Source organism: Dasypus novemcinctus, chromosome 5 (assembly GCF_030445035.2).
Source record: "Dasypus novemcinctus isolate mDasNov1 chromosome 5, mDasNov1.1.hap2, whole genome shotgun sequence".
Taxonomy (NCBI): Eukaryota; Metazoa; Chordata; class Mammalia; order Cingulata; family Dasypodidae; genus Dasypus; species Dasypus novemcinctus.
This window is the reverse complement of record NC_080677.1, coordinates 30406280-30417259: the sequence shown is the minus strand read 5'-3', so window position 1 is coordinate 30417259 and position 10980 is coordinate 30406280. Positions and strand designations below refer to the sequence as shown.

Sequence of the window (10980 nt, the reverse complement as noted above, 5' to 3'; positions counted from 1 at the left end):
TGAGTAGTTTAAAATTAACTTTACCTGCATTTGAATGAAACCCATATTTCATTCAAACCAAATAATTGCATGAAGCTGCCTTCATCTGGGCTTTAAATTCCACTTGTCCAAAATTAGTTTCTGTTTGGAACTTCTATGTACTGTCCAGAAAAATACCACTGCAAGCGACTTTTTTCCATTTGGCCCATCTGTGTACCATTCCCAGAGGTAAAAGTGAGACACTTGGACTGAAAGGACCTAGAGAAAAGGCCACGTTGTCCATCTGGCACTGCTGTCCACGACATGATTTCTTCATGGTAGAATGATGATGCTTCAAAATAGAAGTGAAAGTTCAGGTGCATGATCAAGAGCCAGTATAGACAAAAAAAAAAATCAATGATGCCACCCTCACAGGAATTCCCAAACCTAGGTTGGTGATGTGCTCAGCTGGAGTACTAATAGGTGCCAGTCTAGTATGGTGGTTCTCTGCTAGGGATGATTTTGCCCCCAAGGAGATATTTGGCAACGTCTGGAGGCATTTTTGGTTGTTATGAATAGACAAGGGGGTATGGAGAGTGTGCTACTGGCATCTGGTGGGTAGAGGCCAAGATTGCTGCTAAACAATGCACAGAACCCCTACAAAAAAGAACTATCCAACCAAAATGTCAATACTAACGAGTATGAGAAATATTGATTTGAAAGGGAGACTAATGTAGCTAATGAAAATTAATATAAGATCACTAAAGAGTATACCCTAATAGCTATAGATTCCAGAAATCTGGACCTTTTCTTCCTTATGATCATGTCACCAGCTCCTGGGCTGTAACTCTGGCATTTCAAATCTGCTCAAAGATGGGTCTCATCCCCTAGAGTTCTTGCTCCAAGAAACCATGGTTCCCTGGGCATGAAAGATAAGTCTATGTTTTTGTGTGAAGGGAAGATTCTTAACTGATTTGTAATGCATACTGCCAGACCACACACTTTGCAAAGCCCTAGGTTTGAAAGAAAATGTTTTTGTTCATTCATTCATTCATTCATTCTTCATTTCACAAGCTTCCGTTGATCACCTTCTGTGTGCCAAGGGCTGTGCTAGATGTGCAGGATACAGTGAGGAACACAGCAGCATCACCTTCAAGGAGCTCACTGGGTTGTCGTTTCATGTCTTGAAAGTCAAATGCTTAAATAATTTGAGAACATGAACATCCATTTATAATTACAAAAGCACCATGAACTGCAGACTTCTCCTATTTTTTAGTTTGTGTTAAAGGAAAAGAAAGAGCTCAGAAAAGGTTTAGACATTGGACCTGCAATATTGTATGTTGCTCAGCATTCAGCAAAGCCACTCCCATCTCCTCACCTCTTAATTCTCATCAAGTCTTTAAAACCAAGCTCACGGTGCAAAGTTTTGTTAGTACAAAGCACCAAACTGTTGTTTTAAGGAGGTTCTGCCCACTCCTTAATTCTATAAGACAATAATCTTTGACATGGAAGATGCATTCTTTTTTTAGATAGAGAAATTAGCCTGTTTCCAATGTTCTGTTTAATTAGAGTAACTCTATGACCTTGCTAAAGCCAGTAGCTTGTGAGTCATGGGGTAGAAATAGTCATAAACTATAACTTTTCCAAAAAGTGGGCAATATTGCTGATTTCTGGAGCCAGAGGCAGCAAATGAGCTTCTCTCACCACTGTGTAGTACGCAATAACTAGGAGCCTAAAAATCTCTGGACAATCAGTTGTGCTTCTGAAATATCCTCCTTCGGAAAACTGAAAGCAAAAGCGCATTTGGAGTTTGGTTACTTTCTAGAAGAGGGCACCAAATGGAACAAGGGGGTCAAATGCTATTCTAACTCTCCTAACCCCTCCACCTTTGGAAATGGAAGTTATAAGTAATATGCTTGTTTTAGAGCAATGAAACCTGAATTCTTCATGACTTAAGAATGAGAGTACCAAGGCTGTCTGGAGATTTAGGGGGCACGTTTTATTTTAAATTTTACTGAAGTGCTCTGGAATGTATAGAAAATAAAAATGCCCTTGCATTAAACTGCTCCTCTTAAAAATACTTTCCACACCCTGTTAGATAACATCCACACCCTGTTAGATAACAGATAAACTAACTCAGGCTTTTGGTGCTTTACTGTTACAGGGACTATCCACCAGTCAATCTCATCCACTCATCCTCCCATTAATGTCATAATTCCCCCCTACTCCCATGCAGGGCAAGTGCAGCTGGACTGACAGAATCACAGCGAGGGCAGGGACGTTAAGGGTCCTTTAGTTCAATTGTCACCCTACAGCTTCACTCTTGTTTGTTAAGATTCCCCTCTCCACTATTTGAACACCTCCGGTGATCAGGAACTCCCAACTTTCCAAGACTACCTAGCTAACCTGAGCAGAAACCTGGTTCCCTAAGATGTCCAACTATTGTTTTTATTTCCCTCCTTTGGAAAATGGAAAAACATTTGCAATGAAAAGTCCATGCCCCTGCTCCTGCCTCCCCCCACACCCAGGCAAGTGTAATTATTTTCTGTGTGATTTTAGTATTAAGTGGGCCTCTAGTGCTTTAAAAAATGTTGATTTTTCTCTACTAAACAGAAAATACTAATCATACACACCCTTTTCTGACTGACATAGGGATTTGGTCTATTTACCTTTTAATAGGGATATTCTGGAGGCAAAAATGGCAGAACCCAATTCAGATATTTGAAAGATGTTAATTCTCAACATGTCTTAGTTCTTTACGGCAGCCCCAGAAACTACCACAAGCTGGCTATATTAATAAAACAGAAAGCTATTGTCTCACACTCCTGGAGGCTGTTGTCCCCAAAATCAAGACTTTGGCAGGGCCATGCCTCATCTGAAACATGTAGGGGAGAAGCTGACCTCTTCCAGCTTCTGGTGTTTGCTGGCAACCCTTGACGTTCCTTGGTTGTAGCTGTGCCGCTCCAATCTCCACCTGCTCCATCTCTTCTCCCCTTAGCAGGACTCTATCCTATTGGACTAAGGCCCACTCTACTGCAGTGGGGTCTCATCTGAACTAATTCCATCTGCAATGACCCTGTTTCCAAAGAGGCTCGCGTTCCCAGGTCCTGAGGGTCAGGACTCCATCCTGTTCTCTTGGTGGACATGACTTGCCCCGTAACAAGACACGATGGCAGGCCAGCAGAAGGGTGATATTCATGAGTGCTTCAGCACTCTCAGCTGCTTTCATCAACTCACCAAAGGCCTGGCCCTGCTGAGAGGCCTAGAGCTGCAGTTGCTTAGAGTCTTGACCAGGTTAAAAGAGAAGAAGAGGAGCTATGGGGCAGCAGCTGAGATGTCTGTGCTAGAACATTTGGACTGTGTTTTATGAGTTAGAGTGACAGGAAGACCCACCGTATTTGAGAGCATTGCTTTTAAAATAAATATGGTTTGTTTTGTCTTATTGCCAAAATGATTTTTGTCTTCTGTGTAAAATTTAGGGGGCGGGGGGTGGTGAGCCACAGAAAGCATGAGATAACCATTTGGTATATTTGCTATATATCCTTCTAGTATTTTTATATGGGTATATTTTTCTTTACAGTAGTAATCATACCCACGATTAGTGTTGGTTGTAGTATTTGCAAAAGTGGAAATAGTCTATAATTTTGTATAGAAATCACCTCCCTTGACTATGCAGTTCTCTTTGGAATGGGGTATCATCTATAGAAGGTGCAGCTTTGGAGGATCCTTTTGTGGGTTAAGGAGTACATTGTTTACCCTGCACCAAAAGGGCTTTCACAGGACTTATTCAAAGAAATAGCAAACAATCCATTTAACAGAGAAATGCAGCTTTGTATATGACCTGAACTGCCTTTCTCAGACTTCTCTAATTCTGTTGCTTTCCTTTCTCTTAGATGGAGAGACAAATGTCAGTGAACTCCAACATCATGGGGATGCAAGGTCCAAATCTCAATAATCCCTGTGCTTCTCCCCAAGTCCAGCCAATGCATTCAGAAGCCAAAATGGTAAATTACAGCGATAATCACTCTTTCATTATTTCATTACCTTTTTTTTTTTACTTCTATTCTCATTCCAAAATTTCAGTTAAGTAAGATAGGCAGTCCAGTCTTTGTTCAGTGAATAGGTTTCTCTGTGGAAAGGTTGTACAGAGATTGGCTGTCTCTATGAGGATATTTGTTACTGAAACTTGGCATGGATAATCAATCATTTAACAAGCATTGGATCAGCATGTGGCATTAGTAAAAGGGACTTTGGGAGATCCATAGAAGTTGGGCTGGGAGATTATCAAGTATGTACATATTTGCTCATAATGTGAAGTAAAAATAATCTAGATTTTCTCCTTCTTCAAGGCAGTTGCAGGTTCAATGCCACTCTCTTGGCCTCCATGTCCACAAAATAGGCATTTGATTTTTGAACACAGACACTCTTGTGGAAATACTTTGTGTTGTTTTTTGTTTTAGTTTTTAGCTGTGACATTGATTTGAAAGAATTAGAGATTTTTTTCCTTGCAGGCTAACTGCAATCCTTACTGAAAAGCATGATTTCAGGTGACAGCCTTCAGTGACTTTTGAGATATGAGATTTATATGCAGTAAAGTCAGTCTTTCCGATCACTGATAGATTTATTCATCTCTATCCTACAAAATATTAATAAAAGCAATGCATGCCAGAGTTCGCAATGTAAAGTAAACTTGCTGATGTGTTTAGTGGAGTCGATTGAAGTAGGCCATTCTGTCTTCATGCAGTTAAATTCTGACCATCACAATTAGTAAGGTATCAGATGACGACAAATAGAGGGTAGCAAATTTTTGAGGAGCTGCCATTAGATAAGGAGAGCTTTTGCTACAAGTTGGGATTTATTTGGTTTGCTGACTGATAGCACTAGGGACCACGTCTGATGGTTAAGGTGAGGATGTGATTGACTGTTCCAGAAGTTAGCCACTAATTCCCGTGCAGGAGAGTCAGACCCAGTGGCTTAGTTTTCAGTGACAGCAAGAGTTTTTAGTTTTCAATGACAGCAAGAGTTTTTCTGCCTCCTGCTCTGGTCACTTTCTTTTGGAATCTTCACTCATTTGACTTGAAGCTTCTTGACCCAAGGAAGCGACTGAACTCCCAGTGTTGGCGACCTTGGACAAATAAAATCTGTGGTCAGGAGAGTTCTCTTCGCTGTGCCACAGTAGCTGTGACATGCCAAATGGCATCTGCATCAGCAGCCAAACTCGTTAAATCTTTTTGGAATCGGCAAATATTTTTTCAACTCAAGCCCTGTGGAGCCAAACCAAATACTTGCTGGCAGAGTAAAGCTCAAACTGGCACCTGGCATCTGTTTTTGGAGACCAAAGTAATGCCATTTCCCCCTTTTTTTTTCCTAAGGAAAATAAAAAAAGAACTGTGAAGGTACTTAAGAAGAAAACAAAATTAAATTATGTGTGTATATGAATATGTATTCTACTTCTGAGTATCAGATAGTACTCCCGCAGCTGAATTATTTCTACATCTTCCTGTTTGGTTCAGGGTCTGTATTCCTTTTGGGTGTACTCCCAGATAAACTTCAGATGAATTCTAAAACATAATTCCAAACCAGATTTCTCTGCCCATTGATATTCACTGCATTTTATGCCACCCTTGGCTCAGAAGTGTCCTGCCTTTGGTAGCAAAGAAGGAAAACGCTTCCAAAAGTACTATGGGTTTATATATCTCATATGAATGAGTTTTTTTAAAAAATGACAAATTAATATTGAATAATATTAGTGGAGACTAAAGGGAATCCGTCTGTATGTCTAAAAATAGTATTATCTCAAATATGTTTGTTAAATTAAATTTACTGAGCAAGCATACTGCTATGCTGATTCATGTTCTCAGTGAATGGATATTTCCAGGTCTATGATGTCTGGGGTAATGAACTTGATCATGGAATAGGGGCTTAACAGAGCATAGCTATTCTCACTCCCCCAGGCTTCCACCCCTACCCCCATTGTTGCCAATACATCAAACCAAAGGAAAAAAATGGTAGTATTGGCCACTTCAATTTGGAAGAACAGCATTCATTTAGTGGTTTGGAAAGTGTTAAGTAAGTGAATTTTAATGCATCAGTGAACAGCTCTGTTCTAATTTCACTTGCCTTCTTCACTGGAGCAACCAGCCATTGTCATCTACCAACTGTACAGTATTTTCTAGCACCTTTGGACTGCTCAGATGACAAGCTTTTATGAAATACAAAATAGTGAAGGAAAAAAAAAATCTTCCGTGATTTTAATGCCAGCCAGAGCCTCCCCAGATTTCTCTGAACTGTCGGTTTTGTTGTTCTATGCCTAATTTTCTTCCTGTATAAGTCTGGAATGGATTCCAGATTTCAACTAAGACTCTTGTTTCACTGTTTTCAAGGACTTTCCCTAAGGTCACACATGGGCTATTGTGATGAATGCACTCTGCAGGGTGTGTTCTCGGTGCACACAAGTAACCAGAGAGCTGCAGGGGAGGTGTTGCCCACACGACCGCGCAGGCTTTTTCTCCTGTGGACAGTGGTGTCAGGAGAGGCCATTGCACACTCTCTGTTGGCCACCAGCAAAATCAGTCATCCTGCATCTCTGGTGAAACGTGGAGGTCTTGGAGGTAGACAAAAGTTCAAGACAGGATTGCATGAAACTTACAGCTGTCTTAGAAGTGCTCTGACTAGTGATTGCCCGTAGGACTACATCAGTTTACCTTGTTCACAATTTGTAATTTACATTGTGGAATAGAGTAAAATAGGTGTCCTTAGTAAGTTCTACAGTGCATTAATCTGCTACATCCTAAGTCAAGAAGCACACATGCTCACCTTCCCATTTAATGTATATTAATATCCGGCAATGAGCTTCAATTTACTTAAATCACATCTGTCCACGCTAGTTTTAACGTAATTCTGACAGATTATAATTTAGTTTTATGGATGCTTTTCATGAAGAATTAAGCTAACAGATGTATGGCTTCGCAATTATATGAATGAATAAACACATACTGGATTTCGTTTGGGAGTCAGAACAGACTTAGAGCTGTGAGAGCCTTCCATCTTTCTAATCTCCCCAAACGACAGGCTCTTCCTTCCAGATTTCTTGGATTGGTGATTGTCCTTTATGAAAATAAGGCCCACCAGAAAGAAAATTTGTTGAATGCTCAGTTGACATTTTTACCGTACAAAGGAGAAAGGGAGAAAAGGTGGGGGCTAGGGCCTGGAGAGCAGAGAGAAATGAAAAGGGGAGGAAGAGGGAAACAATAGAGGGACCCATTTCCAGTCTCTGAGGTGTGCAAGTGACTCTGTAGTGATGTGGTTATGGTATTCTCAGAACTATGCAAATTTTCACTCATTTCTGTTTGTGGGAATTACACCAATTTGTATTTAGCTTCAAAAGGCTTGGATTGTTGTTCTTCTTAAGAGGAAAATAGGTTCAGAAGCTAAATAAGGGGGAAAGACTGGTCAATATACCTATTTCATGTCTCTTTAATGATGGGATGACAACTATCATATGGGAACTGAATAAAATGAAGGATGGCATATAAACAGCATTTGGGGAAGGCTCTGTCCCCTTGGCCAAGATTTCAGTTTAAGATTGGACAGGGAGTATTTCTAGTAGGAAGAAGGCATGGACTGGGAAGAAGCTAGTGTTTCCTGTTGTCCAGCACAGATCACTGTAAAACTGTGCCCTCATTTTGTCCTCAGGACAGCACCACAATGGAGGTATCACAGCTGAAGCAACTGAAGCTGCAAGAGTTTAAAAAACTTGCCCCATGACACACCATTTAGCAAAGGCTAAAGGTTTCAGTGGTGAAGTTCATTTCATCACAACATTGGCCCTTTGAACAAAAATATTATGCAGGTATTAGATGTCAGGAACCAGCAGATTAAATCAGATTCCTTTGAGTTAATTTATATTTACATACAGATGGGAGACAAGGATGACAAGGATCACTTCAACCTACAGATAACCTGGAAAAGATGTGAATGGTTGGCAGGATTCAACAACCTCCCTCCTGTATAACCTATGGCCCTATTTTTGGGTCCACTTCACTGCCTCTTTATCCAAACACATTTTTTACTAAAATTCCTTCTGGCATTGTCTTATTTTATATGTTTGTCTTCCCCACTTGTTTGATTAGAAGCTCCTTCAAGGCAATCCTTGCATTGTATGAATTCCTTCTACAAAGAAAGGCCCCATGCATGAGAAGTGATTTTAACTGAGTTCAATTGAAATAATGGACAGGAGCCAAACCCTCGCAATGGAGATGGCATGAGGTGGTGGGTAGAGAGCAAGAGCAGGGACAGAAGGAAGAGGTGGGTAAACTCCAAGCTAAGTAAGTGGCCTATAAAGAGTAATTGACTACATTTAATGTCTTTGAAAGATATCTAGAAACTATTCCATCACATTTTTATTCTTGAGAGAAAATTAATATGTCTGTTTCCTGACAAAGTAGAGGTTGGAATATCACTGCCTTCCTAGGACTTGAAAGTGATGGTTAACTGCCAAGACCTTGTAAATAGTTAGGTTTGCAGTTTATGGAATAGATACATGGATATGTATTAATGAATGAAAGAAAGAAACCAAAAAGGACTATTAGAGATGGAGGTTCCTTTTGAAGACCTTGTCTGAATCCCGCATTTCACGATAGGGACAACGAAGCCCGGGAAGACTTAAGAGAGATCAGGCAATCATTTCAATGCAAAGCGAGGCCCAGAGCACAGACCTTTCCGGTTCTCAGAACTGTGCTCTCCCCACCAGCTTACTGATAAATGACTAAGCAAGCTTTTTTTCTTGGATCATGGTCTCCTCCTGGCAGACTGGCAGACAAGAGCTAGGGTGGTATGGTGAGCAATCACGGTTAAATGTCCACTTTGTTTTGAATGTCAACCCGGGTGTGTTTGTGTTTGCCTTTCCCCTCCCTAATCATCGAGCTGGATAACTGTTCGCTTACTGTGCCCCTTGGCCACCCACTGTCCAAAAGATAAATCACAGCAAAGCCTGACTCTATGTGGAGGTGCCTGGAAAGCTTATCCACATGAAAAGACAGTCTCCAGCTAGCATCTCTCTAGCACTCTTGAGAAACGCAGCCCTTCGATTTGCCTGTTTGCTTTCATCATCTTGGCTTCACTTCCTAAAAGTCCAGGAATAAAAAGTGGTGAATGAATAAGCTGTCTGCCTCTGAGAAGCTTTGTGGCAGGTCAGGAAATGCTGTTGACTTTAAGGAAGCACTTATTAACTTTTGAATCTTGCTAGCTGCCTGTGTCCTCTAGCCAGTGATCAAGAACCTGATGGCCTGAACTGGAGTGACCACTTTATTCAGAATTTCCCTTCTGCCTGCTAGAAAAACCACTGTATGAAAAGCAAATGAATTGGAGTTAATGTGAGATTCCATGGCAACAGCAACAACAAAGACCATCTATGCTCCCACTAATGTATATGATGAGTCTTATTTTACAGAATTTGCCTTCTTAAAGTCCCTTGATAGACAATAGAAATTGTTAATATCAATCAAGCACTTATGTATGTGACAGGAACTCTGCTAAGCACCTTGCAATGTATTATCTCATTTAATCCTTGCAACAATCAGATGAGATACTCTTCTTAATCTCATTTTACAAGTGAACAAACCATGAGATTGGATAATTTGGGGAAGAAACACACAGCTGCTAAAATGTGGTGCTGGATGTGGGCCCAAGCATCAGGGCCTCCATCCTGACCCTTAGCCATGAGGTTTTGCCAGCAATGCAGATGATCATCTAATGAGAATTTATTAGTAGGGTACTTTACAAAGTGCAAAGAACTTCAATATGCATTGTCTCATTGGAGCCTCCTAGCAACTCTGGAGAGTTGACAGGAAAATGTTACCATCCCATTTTGTTGACAAAGAAAGGTTAAATAGCTTTTCCATGATCACGCAGTGGTATAACCTATAAACTCATAATCCCTGTCTCCTTTGATTTTTGTCCTGCTTTGACTGTATCACACTGTCTCTTCCTGGTGTCCTCATGGGTTGGTAACTGTTTCTGAATAAAAGTGAGCCCATGAAAAAACAAAACTCAGTGGTATAAAGTGGGCTGAGTCTCAAATTAATAGCTCAGGCCTAGCCACCTGTTAGCATATGCCCACTAGCTTCTCGAGGCCTCATCAGCTGAACACTGGGGAGGAATCTTCTCCATGTTTTTATCTGGTCTAGAGAAATGCTGAACTTGAACTTAGCTGTTGTTATTAAAGGAAGAACAGCAACAGCACTCCTCTGAGAGCTAATAGAAGCCCCAACTCCTCTTTTTGATGGCTGACAGTGTAATCTTTCAGATGCTAAAGCCACTCTGACCATTTAAACTGAAGAAAGTATAATTTAGCAATAGAGCCAATCTTTTTTTTTGGTAAAATATAAGTGATTAGATTATGAGATCATCAATAAGAGCTAGCAAAGATTGATTTATATTTCTACGGAACAAGTCAGAACATGGGATTTTATTTGCCTTGAAAGCTGAAATTTGAGAGAAGACCAGTTTTGTCTATGGATCACTAAATTTAAGGTAGAAAAGGAACTCAGGGAATATTTTAGTAAAACTCTTTCCTTTAAGAGACAGAGGACTGAAAGTCAGGTAAATAACATGTCCGTGGTCACAAAGCCAATTAATGGCAGAAAGGGAATTAGAACCCAGATTCCTGGATGTCATATTTACTGAACTTCACTCTCCATGGGCTGGTCTGGAATTCACAGGGAAGGTCATTGACTAACTGCTGTGATAAATTCTAAATGGGATATTTCTCGGAGTGTCTTCTGCAGGCTTGGTTAGCAAGGCAAAGATGGCGTGGAAGAGAGCACACCAGCTCTTCCCCTGTATGCCAGCCGGGATTTGAAGCCAACCCTCGGTGGCCTGAAGGAACAGGCCCAGTTCACTGAGTCCTTCCTGATATCTGCTGGTCTTGCTGTGAGGCCACCAGGCTGTTCTTACTTGTCCACCAAAGTGGGAACATTTTGGAGCATTTCACTTCTTGGCACCTAGTGCAAACTGCCCTGA

At 40.8% G+C, this 10980-nt stretch overlaps 1 protein-coding gene across 2 annotated transcripts in view; it reads left to right on the top strand.

Moving 5' to 3' along the window:
- The window catches only part of CREB5 (cAMP responsive element binding protein 5), a 438879-nt gene that overhangs the window by 340452 nt on the left and 87447 nt on the right, over positions 1 to 10980 (top strand). For both annotated transcript variants that reach the window (XM_058296844.2, XM_004476075.5), the window contains exon 7: positions 3852 to 3962. In XM_058296844.2, coding sequence (XP_058152827.1) covers positions 3852 to 3962 — 111 coding nt within the window. The remainder of the gene's footprint in view (positions 1 to 3851; positions 3963 to 10980) is intronic.